This window comes from Gopherus flavomarginatus, chromosome 8 (genome assembly GCF_025201925.1).
Source record: "Gopherus flavomarginatus isolate rGopFla2 chromosome 8, rGopFla2.mat.asm, whole genome shotgun sequence".
Classification (NCBI taxonomy): Eukaryota; Metazoa; Chordata; order Testudines; family Testudinidae; genus Gopherus; species Gopherus flavomarginatus.
This window is the reverse complement of record NC_066624.1, coordinates 112,813,299-112,835,554: the sequence shown is the minus strand read 5'-3', so window position 1 is coordinate 112,835,554 and position 22,256 is coordinate 112,813,299. Positions and strand designations below refer to the sequence as shown.

At 48.4% G+C, this 22,256-nt stretch overlaps 1 protein-coding gene across 1 annotated transcript in view; it reads right to left on the bottom strand.

Annotated features, from left to right (window-relative positions):
* The window catches only part of LOC127056661 (zonadhesin-like), a 75,002-nt gene extending 55,099 nt beyond the window's left edge, over positions 1-19,903 (bottom strand). The window contains exons 1-9 of the mRNA XM_050964767.1: positions 19,886-19,903; positions 19,384-19,458; positions 19,048-19,098; positions 17,272-17,519; positions 16,753-16,930; positions 14,802-14,910; positions 13,877-13,968; positions 13,390-13,566; positions 10,958-11,160 (exon numbers count right to left, since the gene is read on the bottom strand). Coding sequence (XP_050820724.1) covers positions 10,958-11,160; positions 13,390-13,566; positions 13,877-13,968; positions 14,802-14,910; positions 16,753-16,930; positions 17,272-17,451 — 939 coding nt within the window. The 5' untranslated portion in view covers positions 17,452-17,519; positions 19,048-19,098; positions 19,384-19,458; positions 19,886-19,903. The remainder of the gene's footprint in view (positions 1-10,957; positions 11,161-13,389; positions 13,567-13,876; positions 13,969-14,801; positions 14,911-16,752; positions 16,931-17,271; positions 17,520-19,047; positions 19,099-19,383; positions 19,459-19,885) is intronic.
* Positions 19,904-22,256: the final 2,353 nt, after the last annotated feature.

Below are 22,256 nucleotides of genomic sequence, written 5' to 3'. Positions count from 1 at the left end.
TTGCCTCGTGGGCATCAACAATTTTCTTCAACTGGCTCACCAAAAAAAAAAGTTTGAAAACTACTGTCCTACTGGATAATCAAAGGAGTTAGGAACAGTTAAATGCCTTTGATGCTGTCTATGCTACAAGCTCCATCCCCAGCGAGACACTGTGGCCCAGAAGGAGGAGGTGTCCCGGACTGGGACACATGAGACTTGTGTTCTATTCTCAGCACTGGCCTGCTGGATGAGCTTGTGCAAGCCACTTGACTGCTCAGTGCCTCGGTTTCCCCCTATGTAAACTGGGGATAATGATACCAACCTCCTGGTAAAGTGCTTTGAGATCTGCTCTTGAGAAGAGCTAGGAATGGTTATTATTTACATGAACAATTAGATCCACACAGACCACTGACCTGAGCCCAGATGAAGCTAGTCTCTGTTCATTAATTATGAACAGTTGCAATGACCCTGAAAGAATCTGGATTGCTGTTTCTGTTTCTAGGTGCTTAGGGTAACTTGCCTGATGATAGTGGTTGTTTCCATCCACACAACCGCAGCTGCTCTCTGGCACACAGGTGTCTCCACTCAGAACGTAGCCTTCCTTACAGAAACAGCCTTCCACTGGTAAGGAGCTGCAAGGGCTAAATGTAGAGGGAATCACGCAGGTGGCAGGACACCTGCTCCCACAGCTCTTGTACTGGCTTCCTCCTGGACAGGAGATCGCTGCAAGTGATAAGAAAAACCCAGATCACTGAAAGGAAAAGATCCCAGAGCAATTCTCTTGAAACTTCCCCTGTTTCTTCCAGGACAGCAAAGGCTTGTCAGAACACTCTGCATATGGTGACTGCTCTGTGCTGAGGTTTTTCTCCAGGGACAGAGTGGAAACCCTTTGCGCAGGGAATGACAGACAGACAGACAGGCAGACAGACAAATGATGCCTGGTAGGGGACCGGTTGTAACCAGGTATCGGAAATAGGCAACAGGATACAGGTCCAGCCTTTCACCTATTGACGTGGACATCAGCTGAAATGTGGCTCCGGTGGCTTGTCTCTCGCAGTGCACAGCTGGCTGGTGGCCCGTGTCTAAGTAGCGTAGGTGAGTCATCAGAGTCCAGTGGCTTTCCACGCTCTGACTCTGGAGATTCCTGTCCTTCTGCTGGGACTCCCTCCCAGTGTCCTCACTTTCCCTGCCCTCCGCACTCCTGGTCTTCCCCTCTTCCTCGCTTCACTGTCCCCTCTCCCTTCCTCCTCTATTTCAGCTAATCCCCTCCCGAAAAACCCAATCAAACAAGCCATACCCGGCAGGCCCATGCTGGTTACAATGCAGACCCCTGCTCGCTCTGCTGGTGTCTTACTCCCTCTCCCACCCTGCGCCAGTCTTGCCTAGACAGAGTGGAATGGGGCTTTGGAGCAGGGGCTGTCCTCTGCTGCCTATACAGTACCCAGAGCAATGGGCCCCCATCTCAGCTGGGGTCCGTAGGTGCTGCTCTAATATACATAACAAATCATACAAACAATTTAGGGGTAAGGAGGAGACTTTAGTGGGGGCAGAATGCCCCAAATCTTCCTATTGCAGAGTTTTTTGCACCTTCCTCTGAAGCAGCTGGTGATGGCCGCTGTCAGAGCCAGGATCCTGAGTTTGCTGGTGCATGGTTCGGTTCCAATAAGGCCCCTAGGTTCCAATAAGGCCCCTACCAGGCCCCTCCAATGGGGACCGCTTAGCACTTCAATAGGATCTCTCCAGAACAGAGCTGATGCACCCCATGCACACAAGGTGGGGGAAGGTCGCCCTGCTGCTTCCTGTGCAGTACCTGTTCTATGGGGGACTGGAGCAACGGTGGCCCTGAATCTCCTCTGGCTTACTCCAGCTTTACACTGGAGTACCTCCATGGACTTTTGGGGCTACTGCTGATTCCCACTCATGGAAGTGAGTGGAGACACAGACCCTCCTCCTCTAAACTTCCAGGCTAGTACCTTTCACAAGGACTTAACATTCCTTCTTAACAATTACAAACAGAAGGGACTGTGGTGAGTTTCACTAAAGTCACGGGTACTACAGCTTGCACGGCAGCTCCTCAGACTGTGGACGCTCTATATATAAAGAGAGGATTTCAGCCTCTCAGGCGCTCTGATTTTACCAGCACTAAACTCAGACAAATTAATACTCAGATGCTTTGTGAGGCTAGATCAGATTCAGTCTGAACATTATATCAAACCTGGCAGAAAAATGTGGAAAAATTGGAAAGAGTCCAGGGCAACTGGAGCACAACAAAAATGATTGGAGGGCTGGAGCACATGACTTATGAGGAGAGGCTGAGGGAACTGGGATTGTTTAGTCTGCAGAGGAGAAGAATGAGGGGGATTTGATAGCTGCTTTCAACTATCTGAAGGGGGGTTCCAATGAGGAGGAAGCTGAGCTGTGCTCAGTGGTGGCAGACGACAGAACAAGGAGTAATGGTCTCAAGTTGCACTGGGGGAGGTTTAGGTTGGATATTAGGAAAAACTTTTTCACTAGGAGAGTGGTGAAGCACTGGAATAGGTTACCTAGGGAGGTGGTGGAATCTCCATCCTTAGAGGTTTTTAAGGCCCAGCTTGACCAAGCCCTGGCTGGGATGATTTAGTTGGGGATTGGTCCTGCTTTGAGCAGGGGGTTGGACTAGATGACCTCCTGAGGTCCCTTCCAACCCCGATATTCCATGATTCTAGGACCCAGTGTAGAACTGGGCCAGACTCAGGAAAAGAGAAAGGAGAGACCACCTTCAGAGCATTACGGAAGAGGAAAGTCCATGCCATCAGGAAATACAGGAAGCTCTATTTTTAAAGTATCTGAGGGGTAGGCATGTTAGTCTGGATCTGTAAAAGCAGCAACTCTTTGCTGGTCTATTTTTAAAGAAATTCTTGCATTAAAAAAGTTGAATTCCAGAAATTAAAAGATATAAATTACAACACTCACGGCACAAAGTATTATGTCTCCATTCTCTGCAGATCCCAGCATTTGTGCACGACTCTGCATAAGCCTGTAGCCCATTGCATAAGGACACTGTCGTCTCGTTAGCGTGACACATGTCGTAAACACAGTTTTCCAAGAATTTCTCTGGAGCTACTATGGCGTGGCAGTCCTTGAAGATACCTACGTAAGTCAAGAAAGAAACAGAATCACAGAAAGAGAAGATGGACGAAGCTGATCTGAGCTCAAAGAGCAATTCCCAAATAATCTTCACATCCTGGTGCCATCTCAATGCAAGATCCAGTCTGAGCAGGTAACTCAACATAACTCCTGGAGCTTCTAGTGCAGCTTTTAGCATTAGGGGCTGTAAACATTTCAAAGGGGACTCAGTGCTGTGGGCCCCAGGGAGCCAGGTCCAGGTGTAGGCAAGTGCATGCTGTAATTTGCAGTGACTTCAATCCATTTGCTCAGGACTAAGCCACTGCCATAGTACCTGTGGGGTCGGTGATCATGCCACAGGCTGTGTTCTTCCTCGCTTCACTCTCCAGCAGGGGGTCACAGACTAGTACTTCATCAGGGGAGCATCTGGCAAGAGATAAAGAAACATACATCAAAAGATTTTCTATTTCCTCAGGCCAGATCTGCAAAGGACGATGCCAAGTCTGCACAGCAGGCACCATTTTACTACAGCCACAGAGCAGAATCCAGACTCCCTGACAGGCTGAGTTCTGCCCTCCACTCCCACAACACAGGAGGGGGCTCCCACATCTGCACTGGGCACTTTCGGCTGTTCCACAGCTCAGATGGAGTTGAATTAGGGGTGGACAGGGCCGGCGCTCCCATTTAGGAGGCCTAGGCAATCGCCTAGGGCACCAGAATTATTGGTGGGAGGCATTTTGCCGGAGGGGGCGGCAGGTGCCTCCGGTGGGGCTGCCGCTGTGGTGCCTGCGGACGGTCGGCTACTCCCGCGGCTCCGGTGGACCTCCCGCAGGCACCACTGCGGCAGATCCACCGGAGCTGCGGGACCAGGGCGCGGGACGGCGAAATTGCCATGCGCCTAGGGTGTTAAAAGCCCTAGCGCCGGTCCTGGGGCTGGAACAAGCTGCTGCAGGAACCAGTGGATCTGTCTGGCTCCTGAGTGGGACAGCAGGTGACCTCCCACCCACCAGCAGGTCTTCCCGGATTGGGAGACAGCAGAGCCTGAAGGCAGATGGTAGCAGGCCAGCCACTCACTCCCTGCTTATGGTCAATTGGAGAGGGGGCTCCTGGGTGTACCGGACAGGATGGGAGTTGTGCTCAGCCCTAGTAGGAGACTGGGTCGTGGAGTCATGGATGGGCGCCCCGTGGCTGAGTATGCAGCACGCTTTCCTAGAGCTTTTGTAGCAAAGACCAACTGATTAGCTCCCCTCTGTACATACATGGTGTTATTCTCTGCCACTAGCCAGCTCTCTCCAAGCTCAGTGGAATCTCCTGCACTGCTGCCATTCGGCTTTATGTTATCATCCTTTGCATCACCATTGTAATTACCTATAAAAATGAAAAATGTGCAGAATACGTGAAATTCACAACCACAGAATGCACACGGTCATGAGGTTGTCAAAGAGATTTTAAGGAACTGGCTAGGGTGTATGTGCACGAGTGCCCTCTGCAAGAAGGAGTAAGAATTACTCCCTACGCTTCTCAGGTGCCGCACTGTGAACAGCTGATGAAGATTCCACTTTAGATTAAATGGTAGGGGTCTGCGGTTTTGGGGAAATGGAACTAACCTGCACCCTTACATGCAAACTCTATCATTTCTGAGGCTTAGAAGCCATGTGGGTAACACTCAAGGAAATGTCATCCCACGGGCAACTTCCAGTCCATCCAGATGCAGAGAGAACCAGACACCTCACAACACAACCTGCTCTTGCAATCTAATTCCAGGTGTTGGGTTTAATGTGCAGGTGGCTGGGTGGTGTTGGTGGCCCCTGACCTACAAGAGGTGAGAGTAGATGATGTAGTTTGTCCCTTCTGGCTTCAACTCTAGCACTCCAAGATTCATAGCCCCATTTTCATCCCAGAGAAATGTGGATGAGCGTCCAATAAGCATCTGGGCCGCTGGATGGTTATTCCATGTGACGGGGTACACTGGCCCTTTAAGCCTAGAGGCAGTCAGAAGACCCCGTTCCAGGAATACTAGAAGGAACAAAGGCAAAGGAAATGGTCTGAGCCAGAAGAGAGGAAGCGGTCGTAGGGAATGAGCAGTTGGATGGGAAAACCCAGGACACCGCCCCTGTAAGGGCCCGGGCCCAGTAGCCCTGTAGTGCAGGGCGGGGCAGGACTCCTCTCTCTCTCTCCCAGCCAACTGCTCTCTGCTCGCTCCAGAGGGGAGTTTCTCACTCGTCACCCACGTGCGATAACCTGGAGTCTCCTTTGCTGTGTCACTGGATCAGAACTGGGTCTCTTACATGCATCAAATACACGCCTCTGACCTGTGTCTGGCATCTGCTCTATTCTGGCTTGCTGGACTCTCAAGGGCTCGCTGCGGTTTGCCTGCTGCACAGAACCAAACATTTGGTTGCGCTTGACAAAGAATGTCAAATAATTGTGGAGATTCAACATGAAAAACACGTACATTGGGTTATCTAGTCCATCTCCTCGGCTACTTCAGCACTGTTCCCTAGGGGATATTTTCTAATGCTTTGTCTTGCAGCAGACCCACCTCTACTGCAGCTGGATAACAAACAGCAACTCTAAAAAGAAGGCTCGGTGATCAGAGGAGCCATTCCCTGTGCTCGGACTGTAACTACGACAGTGCGGAGACAGTATGGATCTGCGAGGCCAAGGAACAAGACAGCAGAGCACAAAAGCTCAGGATGGCCAGTAAACAGTGACTTGAAAATCTGTCCTTAGCCACAAGAAGGGCCTTAAAGTTTTATTATCGCTTCCATGTTTAAAGAAAGGAAAAGCATAGATTAGGCCAGATAGTCCCAATCAAAGAGAGACAGACGCGCTGCGATGCAAGTGAGAGAAAAAAGATATGAGGGGACCTTGACCAGAGGCATCCAGGGTAGGACTGGGATAATATTTAGATTGTAGCTTTGAATGTAAGATACCTCTCCTGCTAAGAATGACATCTGCAATTGTCATTTGTGACACTCGAGTTAACTCCTGTATAACCAGAGTTCTTGTAAGTTACGATTGCCAGGTACCCGAACAATGATGGTTCCTTATCTCCAATGCCCGAAATCGCAGCCCATACAAGACAGACTAGATTACTCTGGGATAAACGTAACAGCGTACAAATAAAACCCAACCAATCCCCAAACTTCATGATGAATTGAAAAGCTCCAGATCATATGATTGACGTTCTCAAGAACAGGGATACTCACCACACAGACCACAGAGCTGCCCCTTGTAACAACTGGACACTGAGACTTCCACATAGTGATTTCCATCAAATCTGACCCAGAGTCCAAAATCAGTTTCCAAGAGCACGTAGGCGCCGCTGATCTGGGCCTTGATCTTGTTTTCAATCACCACAGGCAGGTTCCTTCTGGTGCCATTCACCTGTACAACAAGTTGGAAACATCTGGTCATGACTAAGTACCCCCATAATTCCCAGTGAATCCCCCACGAATAGTCTAGCCAACGAGCTCACTGGCAGGACTGTTCTCACTCACACTGGGAATTTGGAGGAAATATGACAGAATGTTCACAGAAAGCAAGTTTCAGCTGCCAATCCTGAGTATTCTCAGTGGAAGCCTACTTCTAAGAAGCCACCCAACCAACGAGAAAACAGAAGCCCACCAGGAGATCTATACGTCTAATCATGTCTCATTTTTTCCAGGTCTCAGTTGAAGGACGTCAGATGATTAAAATACTCCTTTTAAATCACCTGCCACTTACATTCACTTTCCTGTTCTTCAGCAAGGAAATCTGACTTCCATAGACATCCACGTGCACTGCCTTCACATAGGAAACTTTGGTATTGGAGCCCCTGTGCTCATTGGTGGTGGACACGTCAAAGGGTGGAAGCCCCCTGGAGTCGTTGCAGACTTTGGAGAGGGTGTAAGTGCAGTTTCCCATGAAATGGTGAACTCTGCTGTCAAACGTGTAGTAATGCGGGTCCCCAGAGGCACTGCAGGTGGCACGGCCTTAAAAGGAAGAAATGTGGATGAATCCCATGCAAATCCCTACCCCGTTACTGCAGCGCTGTCACTTGCGCTCCACCAAGCTCTTCACGTTGGTGCGCACTTCCTGCTCACGCCACTTGACAGCTAACAGGAACAGCATCAACCGGGAACAGAGTGGGGAGGAGCCAGGCTAGGTGCCCATCCCGAAATGCCCTTGTGCTGTAATGGGAAGTCATCTGCCAGGCTCCCTGGAAACTCAGGGAAGTCATCCTCTCTGATTTGGGTCTTGATCTGATGACGTGGAAACTAGGCTGAGACCTTCCAAACTCATTTTCCCTTGCGATCAGGGACAAGATCTGAACCCTGCACTCACAGCAGGAGTGCGGCTTGGGAAGAAGCCGGGAGTGGTCACTGGCAGGTCACGTTCCTTTCTGTAAATGCAGACTCCAGAGAGGAAGCTCCCATGTAAAACAACCCATTTCACCACTTGAGTAGCTAAGGGACGAACCCAAGGCTCTACTGCAAGTCAGTGGCGTCCCACAGCATAGTAACAGGATGACGAGTCCCCTATCCTGCTTTTGCCAGAAGAGACCACTTCCTTTACAACCAAGACAGTGATGATTCTAATCCATACGCTCTTCATGTTCCTATGCCACACCCAGCAGTGTGATCTCTGAACACACAGGAAACTGACAATAGCATTGTGGTTGCATGAAACCCTCTGGAAATACGCTATGGATTTTTCAAACTGTATTACCTAGAAATGTAGAACCCAGAACCAAGCAATCATTTTTAAAAAGAGCACTCTTTGTACAGGTTGAATCACCTAGTCCCAGCTCCAGCACTACGGTTTTGGGTCTAAGTTGGAACCACACCCGGAAGGGACGTAGTAAATGGAAGCGTATAAGATGTGCTTAAATGCCTCTGAGAAGAGTTTGCAAGACTTTGCTTTGTCCGATCTGACCCCAAACACTAGGGCTGGCCCCAGATTGTCCTCCAGCAAGACTCACAAGCTCAAACAAACCTGGACTACTTCCACATCTGGCTAGAGCTACCAGTTGCTTTACCATGTGTAAGGGGGAAAGGATTTGGGTAGCACCGATGGAATAACACTACCCGAGGGACGGGTCTGCATTACAGTTGGACTGGCCTTCCTAAAACGGGAATGTGGAGTTTTCAAATGGTTATACTGGTCTACACGTAATCTGCATTCTGGTACCAATTTCTCACCCCACATGTGAATGGGAAGAAGATTTGTCCAATACGGAGGAACCACGTTACCTGTCTGACAGGGCTCTACTGTAGTTGGAGTTGCAGTGGTCGAGGATTTTCCTGGCAAAATATACAAAGGAAATAACATTAAGAGGTTGGTCATTGTGTTCTGTGCAGAGTAGAATAGGAAAACTCTAGTACAGTTTTCTATTAGACTGGAATATATCATGTGTGAGAAATGTGATTCTAGAAACACAGAGCACATGGCATCTATCAAAACAGCAACAGCTCTAATAACTCCTCACAATAAACAGATTGAATGTGTCTCTACCCACCCGCCCCCAGCCAAGTACTAGTCTGTGAGCAAAGAGAAGGGTTAATTCTCAGCAACAGTCTCCTAGCAGATTTACTTTCTTCTGCTGTGATGCCTATGGTGTGGGGCGGAGTGGTCTCCGAAGGAGGGGATGTTTCTTGCACTGTTGTAGAATCTAACAAGAGATGATCACAGCATTGCTAGTGAGAACCAGGAACCCAGCGTGAGGTTCAGAAAGATACATGGGGAGAACTGGGGACTCTTCTTCGAAATGGACCCTTCATTCTGCATCCCAACTGTTCAGTTATTTGAACCCTCATCTGAAAGCAGTCACCAAGTTCACAGCCCACCAGGAAATGTCAAGGAGATTGAGAAAGCACTGAGAGATCCACGTTACCTGGTGGACTGGTGCCTACTGTAGTTGGACTTGAAGTAATTGGGGCTTCTCCTGGAAAAAGATACAAAGAAATTTACTTTGAGAGGCTGGTCATTCTGTTCTATGAAAAGTGCCATACGATAACCCTTGGATAGCTTTTTATTAGACTGCAAATTATCATGTGTGAGAAATGTGATTCTAGAAACACAGAGCACATGACATATACCCAAACATCAACCAGGATCTAGGGACACGTCATCCTCTGAGACGCCTGTTATGTAAAATACCTGCGAACTGGTAGCTGTGCCAGGAAAAAGAGCAAATGTTCCGGCTGCTGGGGGCTCTCTGCACAGTGCAGATGACCTGTGTTTACTCTGCGTGCGAGGACTTTGCAGGAGCAGTTTAGACGCTTAGTATTTTTTAATTTGTTTCACACACACACCCCCATTGGTATTTTCCTAAATCAACCCCTTGGAGTTCAGATTTTTCATTTGTGGCACTGGGTGATTTCGGGCTTGATTCTGCATTCCCTACTCAGGCCAAACTCCAGTGACCCTGCAAGGATCTACACCAGCTCCACTCCCACTGTAGGCGAGGGAGCTCAGTGATTGCAAGAGAGGGGATTTGTCTTTGAATGTCTCTCAGCACTGGCAAGAATCAGCCGTCAGCTCCTTCCTGTGCCATCGCATAAGGGACAAGGTATCTGGAGAAAGCCCTTCTGGACCAGAAAGGTCTAATTACTGAACTCACATCTAGAACTTTTCGCAGGGAGAACTCACCAGAGGAGTAACAACCCAGCACCCCTTCCTGAACACTGCATATCTCCTGCGCTCCACACTCCCAGCCTCTGCACGTGATGTTGTTTGTGCTGTTGCAGGTGCAGCGCTCGATGCATGCGTCGTGGGTGAACCAGCTTTCACCCAGCTGTTGGAGAAAGGAGAAGCACTTGAATATATAATAGTACAGTATAAAGTCTATCGAGTAGTGTCACCCTAGTGCAGTCCTTTTGAAACTGTGAGTCGGGACCCTGTACTGGGTCGCGGAATGTCAGGCACTGAGTCGCAGCAGCTCAGGTCTGCACCGCTACCAGGGCTGTTAAAAGTGCTGTTGATGGTGCTTCCCAGCTAAGGCAGGCTAGTTCCTACGTATTCCGACACTGCACAGTGCCCCCGGAAGCTGGGGGAGCGAGGGCGGGAGGGTTCTGTGGGTGAGAGCCACGTAGAACCGCTTGCATGCCTCCACGTATGAGCCAGACATGCTGCTGGCCACTTCTGGGGTTCAGCGCAGTCCATGGTGCCCTGACAGGCATGAAGCCTTCCTCTGCACCCCAGCTGCGCTGCTCACCGGGAGCCGCCGGAGGTGAGCCCGTGCCCCAACCCCGCGCCACAACCCCCTGCCCCAAGCAGAGCCCTCTCCCACACCCTGAACCTCTCATTCCTGGCGACACCCCTGCACCTCAACCCTCCACCCCAGCCCTGAGCCCCTCCCACACACCAAATCTCTCATCCCCAGCTCCATTGCCTCGTGGGCATCAACAATTTTCTTCAACTGGCTCACCAAAAAAAAAAGTTTGAAAACTACTGCCCTACTGGATAATCAAAGGAGTTAGGAACAGTTAAATGCCTTTGATGCTGTCTATGCTACAAGCTCCATCCCCAGCGAGACACTGTGGCCCAGAAGGAGGAGGTGTCCCGGACTGGGACACATGACACTTGTGTTCTATTCTCAGCACTGGCCTGCTGGATGAGCTTGTGCAAGCCACTTGACTGCTCAGTGCCTCGGTTTCCCCCTATGTAAACTGGGGATAATGATACCAACCTCCTGGTAAAGTGCTTTGAGATCTGCTCTTGAGAAGAGCTAGGAATGGTTATTATTTACATGAACAATTAGATCCACACAGACCACTGACCTGAGCCCAGATGAAGCTAGTCTCTGTTCATTAATTATGAACAGTTGCAATGACCCTGAAAGAATCTGGATTGCTGTTTCTGTTTCTAGGTGCTTAGGGTAACTTGCCTGATGATAGTGGTTGTTTCCATCCACACAACCGCAGCTGCTCTCTGGCACACAGGTGTCTCCACTCAGAACGTAGCCTTCCTTACAGAAACAGCCTTCCACTGGTAAGGAGCTGCAAGGGCTAAATGTAGAGGGAATCACGCAGGTGGCAGGACACCTGCTCCCACAGCTCTTGTACTGGCTTCCTCCTGGACAGGAGATCGCTGCAAGTGATAAGAAAAACCCAGACCACTGAAAGGAAAAGATCCCAGAGCAATTCTCTTGAAACTTCCCCTGTTTCTTCCAGGACAGCAAAGGCTTGTCAGAACACTCTGCATATGGTGACTGCTCTGTGCTGAGGTTTTTCTCCAGGGACAGAGTGGAAACCCTTTGCGCAGGGAATGACAGACAGACAGACAGGCAGACAGACAAATGATGCCTGGTAGGGGACCGGTTGTATCCAGGTATCGGAAATAGGCAACAGGATACAAGTCCAGCCTTTCACCTATTGACGTGGACATCAGCTGAAATGTGGCTCCGGTGGCTTGTCTCTCGCAGTGCACAGCTGGCTGGTGGCCCGTGTATAAGTAGCGTAGGTGAGTCATCAGTGTCCAGTGGCTTTCCACGCTCTGACTCTGGAGATTCCTGTCCTTCTGCTGGGACTCCCTCCCAGTGTCCTCACTTTCCCTGCCCTCCGCACTCCTGGTCTTCCCCTCTTCCTCGCTTCACTGTCCCCTCTCCCTTCCTCCTCTATTTCAGCTAATCCCCTCCCGAAAAACCCAATCAAACAAGCCATACCCGGCAGGCCCATGCTGGTTACAATGCAGACCCCTGCTCGCTCTCCTGGTGTCTTACTCCCTCTCCCACCCTGTGCCAGTCTTGCCTAGACAGAGTGGAATGGGGCTTTGGAGCAGGGGCTGTCCTCTGCTGCCTATACAGTACCCAGAGCAATGGGCCCCCATCTCAGCTGGGGTCCGTAGGTGCTGCTCTAATATACATAACAAATCATACAAACAATTTAGGGGTAAGGAGGAGACTTTAGTGGGGGCAGAATGCCCCAAATCTTCCTATTGCAGAGTTTTTTGCACCTTCCTCTGAAGCAGCTGGTGATGGCCGCTGTCAGAGCCAGGATCCTGAGTTTGCTGGTGCATGGTTCGGTTCCAATAAGGCCCCTAGGTTCCAATAAGGCCCCTACCAGGCCCCTCCAATGGGGACCGCTTAGCACTTCAATAGGATCTCTCCAGAACAGAGCTGATGCACCCCATGCACACAAGGTGGGGGAAGGTTGCCCTGCTGCTTCCTGTGCAGTACCTGTTCTATGGGGGACTGGAGCAACGGTGGCCCTGAATCTCCTCTGGCTTACTCCAGCTTTACACTGGAGTACCTCCATGGACTTTTGGGGCTACTGCTGATTCCCACTCATGGAAGTGAGTGGAGACACAGACCCTCCTCCTCTAAACTTCCAGGCTAGTACCTTTCACAAGGACTTAACATTCCTTCTTAACAATTACAAACAGAAGGGACTGTGGTGAGTTTCACTAAAGTCACGGGTACTACAGCTTGCACGGCAGCTCCTCAGACTGTGGACGCTCTATATATAAAGAGAGGATTTCAGCCTCTCAGGCGCTCTGATTTTACCAGCACTAAACTCAGACAAATTAATATTCAGATGCTTTGTGAGGCTAGATCAGATTCAGTCTGAACATTATATCAAACCTGGCAGAAAAATGTGGAAAAATTGGAAAGAGTCCAGGGCAACTGGAGCACAACAAAAATGATTGGAGGGCTGGAGCACATGACTTATGAGGAGAGGCTGAGGGAACTGGGATTGTTTAGTCTGCAGAGGAGAAGAATGAGGGGGATTTGATAGCTGCTTTCAACTATCTGAAGGGGGGTTCCAATGAGGAGGAAGCTGAGCTGTGCTCAGTGGTGGCAGACGACAGAACAAGGAGTAATGGTCTCAAGTTGCACTGGGGGAGGTTTAGGTTGGATATTAGGAAAAACTTTTTCACTAGGAGAGTGGTGAAGCACTGGAATAGGTTACCTAGGGAGGTGGTGGAATCTCCATCCTTAGAGGTTTTTAAGGCCCAGCTTGACCAAGCCCTGGCTGGGATGATTTAGTTGGGGATTGGTCCTGCTTTGAGCAGGGGGTTGGACTAGATGACCTCCTGAGGTCCCTTCCAACCCCGATATTCCATGATTCTAGGACCCAGTGTAGAACTGGGCCAGACTCAGGAAAAGAGAAAGGAGAGACCACCTTCAGAGCATTACGGAAGAGGAAAGTCCATGCCATCAGGAAATACAGGAAGCTCTATTTTTAAAGTATCTGAGGGGTAGGCATGTTAGTCTGGATCTGTAAAAGCAGCAACTCTTTGCTGGTCTATTTTTAAAGAAATTCTTGCATTAAAAAAGTTGAATTCCAGAAATTAAAAGATATAAATTACAACACTCACGGCACAAAGTATTATGTCTCCATTCTCTGCAGATCCCAGCATTTGTGCACGACTCTGCATAAGCCTGTAGCCCATTGCATAAGGACACTGTCGTCTCGTTAGCGTGACACATGTCGTAAACACAGTTTTCCAAGAATTTCTCTGGAGCTACTATGGCGTGGCAGTCCTTGAAGATACCTACGTAAGTCAAGAAAGAAACAGAATCACAGAAAGAGAAGATGGACGAAGCTGATCTGAGCTCAAAGAGCAATTCCCAAATAATCTTCACATCCTGGTGCCATCTCAATGCAAGATCCAGTCTGAGCAGGTAACTCAACATAACTCCTGGAGCTTCTAGTGCAGCTTTTAGCATTAGGGGCTGTAAACATTTCAAAGGGGACTCAGTGTTGTGGGCCCCAGGGAGCCAGGTCCAGGTGTAGGCAAGTGCATGCTGTAATTTGCAGTGACTTCAATCCATTTGCTCAGGACTAAGCCACTGCCATAGTACCTGTGGGGTCGGTGATCATGCCACAGGCTGTGTTCTTCCTCGCTTCACTCTCCAGCAGGGGGTCACAGACTAGTACTTCATCAGGGGAGCATCTGGCAAGAGATAAAGAAACATACATCAAAAGATTTTCTATTTCCTCAGGCCAGATCTGCAAAGGACGATGCCAAGTCTGCACAGCAGGCACCATTTTACTACAGCCACAGAGCAGAATCCAGACTCCCTGACAGGCTGAGTTCTGCCCTCCACTCCCACAACACAGGAGGGGGCTCCCACATCTGCACTGGGCACTTTCGGCTGTTTCACAGCTCAGATGGAGTTGAATTAGGGGTGGACAGGGCCGGCGCTCCCATTTAGGAGGCCTAGGCAATCGCCTAGGGCACCAGAATTATTGGTGGGTGGCATTTTGCCGGAGGGGGCGGCAGGTGCCTCCGGTGGGGCTGCCGCTGTGGTGTCTGCGGACGGTCAGCTACTCCCGCTGCTCCGGTGGACCTCCCGCAGGCACCACTGCGGCAGATCCACCGGAGCTGCGGGACCAGGGCGTGGGACGGCGAAATTGCCATGCGCCTAGGGTGCTAAAAGCCCTAGCGCCGGTCCTGGGGCTGGAACAAGCTGCTGCAGGAACCAGTGGATCTGTCTGGCTCCTGAATGGGACAGCAGGTGACCTCCCACCCACCAGCAGGTCTTCCTGGATTGGGAGACAGCAGAGCCTGAAGGCAGATGGTAGCAGGCCAGCCACTCACTCCCTGCTTATGGTCAATTGGAGAGGGGGTTCCTGGGTGTACCGGACAGGATGGGAGTTGTGCTCAGCCCTAGTAGGAGACTGGGTGGTGGAGTCATGGATGGGCGCCCCGTGGCTGAGTATGCAGCACGCTTTCCTAGAGCTTTTGTAGCAAAGACCAACTGATTAGCTCCCCTCTGTACATACATGGTGTTATTCTCTGCCACTAGCCAGCTCTCTCCAAGCTCAGTGGAATCTCCTGCACTGCTGCCATTCGGCTTTATGTTATCATCCTTTGCATCACCATTGTAATTACCTATAAAAATGAAAAATGTGCAGAATACGTGAAATTCACAACCACAGAATGCACACGGTCATGAGGTTGTCAAAGAGATTTTAAGGAACTGGCTAGGGTGTATGTGCACGAGTGCCCTCTGCAAGAAGGAGTAAGAATTACTCCCTACGCTTCTCAGGTGCCGCGCTGTGAACAGCTGATGAAGATTCCACTTTAGATTAAATGGTAGGGGTCTGTGGTTTTGGGGAAATGGAACTAACCTGCACCCTTACACGCAAACTCTATCATTTCTGAGGCTTAGAAGCCATGTCGGTAACACTCAAGGAAATGTCATCCCACGGGCAACTTCCAGTCCATCCAGATGCAGGGAGAACCAGACACCTCACAACACAACCTGCTCTTGCAATCTAATTCCAGGTGTTGGGTTTAATGTGCAGGTGGCTGGGTGGTGTTGGTGGCCCCTGACCTACAAGAGGTGAGAGTAGATGATGTAGTTTGTCCCTTCTGGCTTCAACTCTAGCACTCCAAGATTCATAGCCCCATTTTCATCCCAGAGAAATGTGGATGAGCGTCCGATAAGCATCTGGGCCGCTGGATGGTTATTCCATGTGACGGGGTACACTGGCCCTTTAAGCCTAGAGGCAGTCAGAAGACCCCGTTCCAGGAATACTAGAAGGAACAAAGGCAAAGGAGATGGTCTGAGCCAGAAGAGAGTCAGCGGTCGTAGGGAATGAGCAGTTGGATGGGAAAACCCAGGACACCGCCCCTGTAAGGGCCCGGGCCCAGTAGCCCTGTAGTGCAGGGCGGGGCAGGACTCCTCTCTCTCTCTCCCAGCCAACTGCTCTCTGCTCGCTCCAGAGGGGAGTTTCTCACTCGTCACCCACGTGCGATAACCTGGAGTCTCCTTTGCTGTGTCACTGGATCAGAACTGGGTCTCTTACATGCATCAAATACACGCCTCTGACCTGTGTCTGGCATCTGCTCTATTCTGGCTTGCTGGACTCTCAAGGGCTCGCTGCGGTTTGCCTGCTGCACAGAACCCAACATTTGGTTGCGCTTGACAAAGAATGTCAAATAATTGTGGAGATTCAACATGAAAAACACGTACACTGGGTTATCTAGTCCATCTCCTCGGCTACTTCAGCACTGTTCCCTAGGGGATATTTTCTAATGCTTTGTCTTGCAGCAGACCCACCTCTACTGCAGCTGGACAACAAACAGCAACTCTAAAAAGAAGGCTCGGTGATCAGAGGAGCCATTCCCTGTGCTCGGACTGTAACTACGACAGTGCGGAGACAGTATGGATCTGCGAGGCCAAGGAACAAGACAGCAGAGCACAAAAGCTCAGGATGGCCGGTAAACAGTGACTTGAAAATCTGTCCTTAGCCACAAGAAGGGCCTTAAAGTTTTATTATCGCTTCCATGTTTAAAGAAAGGAAAAGCATAGATTAGGCCAGATAGTCCCAATCAAAGAGAGACAGACGCGCTGCGATGCAAGTGAGAGAAAAAAGATATGAGGGGACCTTGACCAGAGGCATCCAGGGTAGGACTGGGATAATATTTAGATTGTAGTTTTGAATGTAAGATACCTCTCCTGCTAAGAATGACATCTGCAATTGTCATTTGTGACACTCGAGTTAACTCCTGTATAACCAGAGTTCTTGTAAGTTACGATTGCCAGGTACCCGAACAATGATGGTTCCTTATCTCCAATGCCCGAAATCGCAGCCCATACAAGACAGACTAGATTACTCTGGGATAAACGTAACAGCGTACAAAAAACCCAACCAATCCCCAAACTTCATGATGAATTGAAAAGCTCCAGATCATATGATTGACGTTCTCAAGAACAGGGATACTCACCACACAGACCACAGAGCTGCCCCTTGTAACAACTGGACACTGAGACTTCCACGTAGTGATTTCCATCAAATCTGACCCAGAGTCCAAAATCAGTTTCCAAGAGCACGTAGGCGCCGCTGATCTGGGCCTTGATCTTGTTTTCAATCACCACAGGCAGGTTCCTTCTGGTGCCATTCACCTGTACAACAAGTTGGAAACATCTGGTCATGACTAAGTACCCCCATAATTCCCAGTGAATCCCCCACGAATAGTCTAGCCAACAAGCTCACTGGCAGGACTGTTCTCACTCACACTGGGAATTTGGAGGAAATATGACAGAATGTTCACAGAAAGCAAGTTTCAGCTGCCAATCCTGAGTATTCTCAGTGGAAGCCTACTTCTAAGAAGCCACCCAACCAACGAGAAAACAGAAGCCCACCAGGAGATCTATACGTCTAATCACATGTCTCACTTTTTCCAGGTCTCAGTTGAAGGACGTCAGATGATTAAAATACTCCTTTTAAATCACCTGCCACTTACATTCACTTTCCTGTTCTTCAGCAAGGAAATCTGACTTCCATAGACATCCACGTGCACTGCCTTCACATAGGAAACTTTGGTATTGGAGCCCCTGTGCTCATTGGTGGTGGACACGTCAAAGGGTGGAAGCCCCCTGGAGTCGTTGCAGACTTTGGAGAGGGTGTAAGTGCAGTTTCCCATGAAATGGTGAACTCTGCCGTCAAACGTGTAGTAATGCGGGTCCCCGGAGGCACTGCAGGTGGCACGGCCTTAAAAGGAAGAAATGTGGATGAATCCCATGCAAATCCCTACCCCGTTACTGCAGCGCTGTCACTTGCTCTGCACCAAGCACTTCACGTTGGTGTGCACTTCCTGCTCACGCCACTTGAGCTAACAGGAACAGCATCAACCGGGAACAGAGTGGGGAGGAGCCAGGCTAGGTGCCCCATCCCGAAATGCCCTTGTGCTGTAACGGGAAGTCATCTGCGAGGCTCCCTGGAAACTCAGGGAAGTCATCCTCTCTGATTTGAGTCTTGATCTGATGACGTGGAAACTAGGCTGAGACCTTCCAAACTCATTTTCCCTTGTGATCAGGGACAAGATCTGAACCCTGCACTCACAGCAGGAGTGCGGCTTGGGAAGAAGCCGGGAGTGGTCACTGGTGGGTCACATTCCTTTCTGTAAATGCAGACTCCAGAGAGGAAGCTCCCATGTAAAGCAACCCATTTCGCCACTTGAGTAGCTAAGGGACGAACCCAAGGCTCTACTGCAAGTCAGTGGCGTCCCACAGCATAGTAACAGGATGACGAGTCCCCTATCCTGCTTTTGCCAGAAGAGACCACTTCCTTTACAACCAAGACAGTGATGATTCTAATCCATACGCTCTTCATGTTCCTATGCCACACCCAGCAGTGTGATCTCTGAACACACAGGAAACTGACAATAGCATTATTGTCCAGACTGAGAGGAAGCTCCCATGTAAAACAACCCATTTCACCACTTGAGTAGCTAAGTGACGAGCACAAGGCTCCAATGCAAGTCATTGGCCTTCCAAGTTAAAATAACAAGATAACTTGATTCCCTGTCTCCTGCTTTCGTCAGAAATTACCACTTCCTTTACAACCAATACCATGATGATTCTAAGACTTAAGCGGTTCATGTTCTTATGCCACACCCAGCAATGTGTTCTCTGAACACATGGGAAACTGACAAAAGCATTATGGTTGCATGAAACCCTCTGGAAATATGTTATGGATTTTTCAAACTGTATTACCTAGAAATGTAGAACCCAGAACCAAGCAATCATTTTTAAAAAGAGCACTCTTTGTACAGGTTGAATCACCTAGTCTCAGCTCCAACACTACGGCTTTGGTTCTAAATTGGAGCCACACCCGGAAGGGACGTAGTAAATGGAAGCGTATACGATGTGCTTAAATGCCTCTGAGAAGAGTTTGCAAGACTTTGCTTTGTCCGGTCTGACCCCAAACACTAGGGCTGGCCCCAGGTTGTCCTCCAGCAAGACTCACAAGCTCAAACAAACCTGGACTACTTCCACATCTGGCTAGAGCTACCAGTTGCTTTACCATGTGTAAGGGGGAAAGGATTTGGGTAGCACCGATGGAATAACACTACCCGAGGGACTGGTCTGCATTACAGTTGGACTGGCCTTCCTAAAACGGGAATGTGGAGTTTTCAAATGGTTATACTGGTCTACTCGTAATCTGCATTCTGGTACCAATTTCTCACCCCACATGTGAATGGGAAGGAGATTTGTCCAATTTGGAGGAACCACGTTACCTGTCTGACAGGGCTCTACTGTAGTTGGAGTTGCAGTGGTCGAGGATTTTCCTGGCAAAATATACAAAGGAAATAACATTAAGAGGTTGGTCATTGTGTTCTGTGCAGAGTAGAATAGGAAAACTCTAGTACAGTTTTCTATTAGACTGGAATATATCATGTGTGAGAAAGGTGATTCTAGAAACACAGAGCACATGGCATCTATCAAAACAGCAACAGCTCTAATAACTCCTCACAATAAACAGATTGAATGTGTCTCTACCCCCACCCCCCAAGTACTAGTCTGTGAGCAAAGAGAAGGGTTTATTCTCAGCAACAGTCTCCAAGCAGATTTACCTGTGGTACTTTCTTCTGTTGTGGTGCCTATTGTGTGGGGCAGAGTGGTCTCTGAAGGAGGGGTTGTTTCTTGCACTGTTGTAGAATTTAACAAGAGATGATCACAGGATTGGTTAGTGAGACTCAAGCAGGGAGGGATAGTTCAGTGGTTTGAGCATTGGCCTGCTAAACCCAGCTCAATCCTTGAGGAGGCCACTTTGGGATCTGAGGCAAAAATCAGTACTTGGTCCTGCCAGTGAAGGCAGGGTGCTGGACTCAATGACCTTTGAAGGTCCCTTCCAGTTCTAGGACATAGGTATATCTCTTATTATTATGAGAATCAGGAATCCAGTGTGAGGTTCAGTAACATATATGGGGAGAACTGGATACCCTTCTTCAAAATGAACCATTCTGCCTACCAGCTGTTACGTTATTTGAAACCTCATCTCAAAGCAGCCACCAAGTTCACAGCCCACCGGGAAATATCAAAGAGATTGAGAAAGCGCTGAGAGATCCACGTTACCTGATGGACTGGTGCCTACTGTAGTTGGACTTAAAGTAGTCAGGACTTCTCTCAAAATATACAAAGGAAAAAACATTTAGAGGTTGGGCATTCTGTTCTGCAAAAAGTTTCATAGGATAAGCCTTGGATAGCTTTTTATTAGACTGTAAATTACCAGATGCATGGAGTGAAAAATTCAGTAGGCAGATAAAAATATACAGCACATGAAAAGATGAGAGTTGCTTTACCAAGTTGGGAGTTAGTGCTAACAAGGTCAATTTAATTTGAATGGAGGTGGCCAATTCTCAACTGTTGAGAGGAAGGGGTGAATTTCACTCCATGCATCTGATGAAGTGGCTAATAGCCCACGAAAGCTTATGCCCAAATAAATTTGTTAGTCTCTAAGGTGCCTCAAGGACTCCTCGATGTTTTTGCTGATACAGACTAACATGGCTACCCCTCTGATTCCTAAGTGTCTGAAACTTCTTACAGTCAGGTATGCATACTCGCTGATATAACTGAGATAGAATCATGAGAGAAGTATTTAAGTTTCATGCTGAGTATAAATTTGATGAAGCCATATGTATACTGCTTTTTAATTTTTGTTGGAGATGGATGTTAAAGTTAGTGTTGGAGTTTTTTTGAAAATGTTTTAGGCAATTTGAATGTGGAAAGGAATTTTTTCCCCTTAATATATCTCCTTCCATTCTCTTCAGGTTTTTAGTGCACAGTTGTGTCCTGGTGCAACCTAATTGCCACTAAAAGTTGTTTTTTTTTGTTTTTTACTTTTAATCATAATGTTTCTTCTAACAGGGATTGTCTGTGAGCATGTATGCATACAGAACAAAATCAGGGCCTGTAAATATAATACTGCAATATAAATAATTGTTAGACACAATAAATTACATTAGAACATTAAGATACCAAAGTCAAGCACTTTAAAGTTAGGAAAATGCCAATATTTAGAGTGTCTCTGCCACCTTGCTTCAGACCCCTTTTGAGTGAGCATTATCGTTGGAGCTGGACAAATAAAAATTTTTTTTTATTCCCTGGAAATTCCAAAATAAAAATACAAATGAAACAATATTTTGTTTCTGCCTGAACTGAAAATGTTATTAAAAAAAATTCAGCAAATCCAAAAGTAGAAAAAAATTGAGTCAAAACAAAGCAAAACATTTTGGCAACATAAAAAAATGGTTTGGCTTTTCTGGCATTTTGACAAGAGCACAGGAAATGTGGACTGCTCTGGCAAAATAGATGGAAAAGGTGGTTGTGGTGGGGTACCTCTTTGATAAGCTTTAGCACAGTGGGCAGTACTATCTATCGCTGATATGTAATGTACAATAAAATATATTACTTCCTCCACCTTGTCTCTCTAATTTCCTAGGTTTGAGATGGACACAACAACACTGCTATTTGCCTGGATCCTTTCGAAGCCTTTGGGACATATTCTGCCCTCCCATTCATACAGAGTAGGAGCAGAAAAGCTGACCAGAATCTGAGGATTGGCGTGACATGCTAATTAATTGCAGACCTTTAAGGAGTCATTTATATCAGAGAAATTCACCTGAATTTTTACCTTCTAAATGCTCATCCCCACGAATGCCGCGGGCGTTGAATTTGGCACATACACATCTTGTGATACGAGGGTGACCCGATGTCCCGATTTTATAGGGACAGTCCCGATTTTGGGTCTTTTTCTTACGTAGGCTCCTATTACCCCTCCACTCCCATCCTGATTTTTCATATTTGCTGTCTGGTCATCCTAACTGATACCAGCTGAAATTTACCGCAGATAGTGTCTGCCGCCCATTCTCCCAGAGCGATTCCTGCCGCTGCACAGGCTGCCGCATAGGATTCCAGAGCATTGCAGAGCTGCTCAGAGTTTCCTCCTGTGGCACACTGGTCATAGACACAGCTCTCAGAGTACAGGGCGGGTGGCACCGCAGAACGGCACGGTGAGAATGGGCCCTCGTGGTCCGTTAGGATTCTGCACCGTTCCTTGGCTGCCTGCTGCCCGGAGGGAGCGCACGTTACAGGCGGGACGATAGTTGAATTGCAACTAAAATACAAAAAGCAGAAGGGTTAAATACTCTGAAGAGCGCAGGGATAGTGATAAGGCTGAATTGGACACCAGGCAGCCACAGCTACTGCAAAGCAACCCAGTTACCAGCTTAACACAAAACAAAAACATAAACACCTGTGTTCATGGAATAAAACTAGAGATGAGACCAAAATAAAACCCTGGATCCAAACTCCCCTACACCTTGTGAAGTTTACCAGCTGGATTAATGTTCAGGTTGGTATCCATTGTATATGGGTGATTCCATTACATGTAACCAAGTCTCAGTGATTCCAAGGACTGCAGGTTCCCTTAATTTTCTAATTAAAT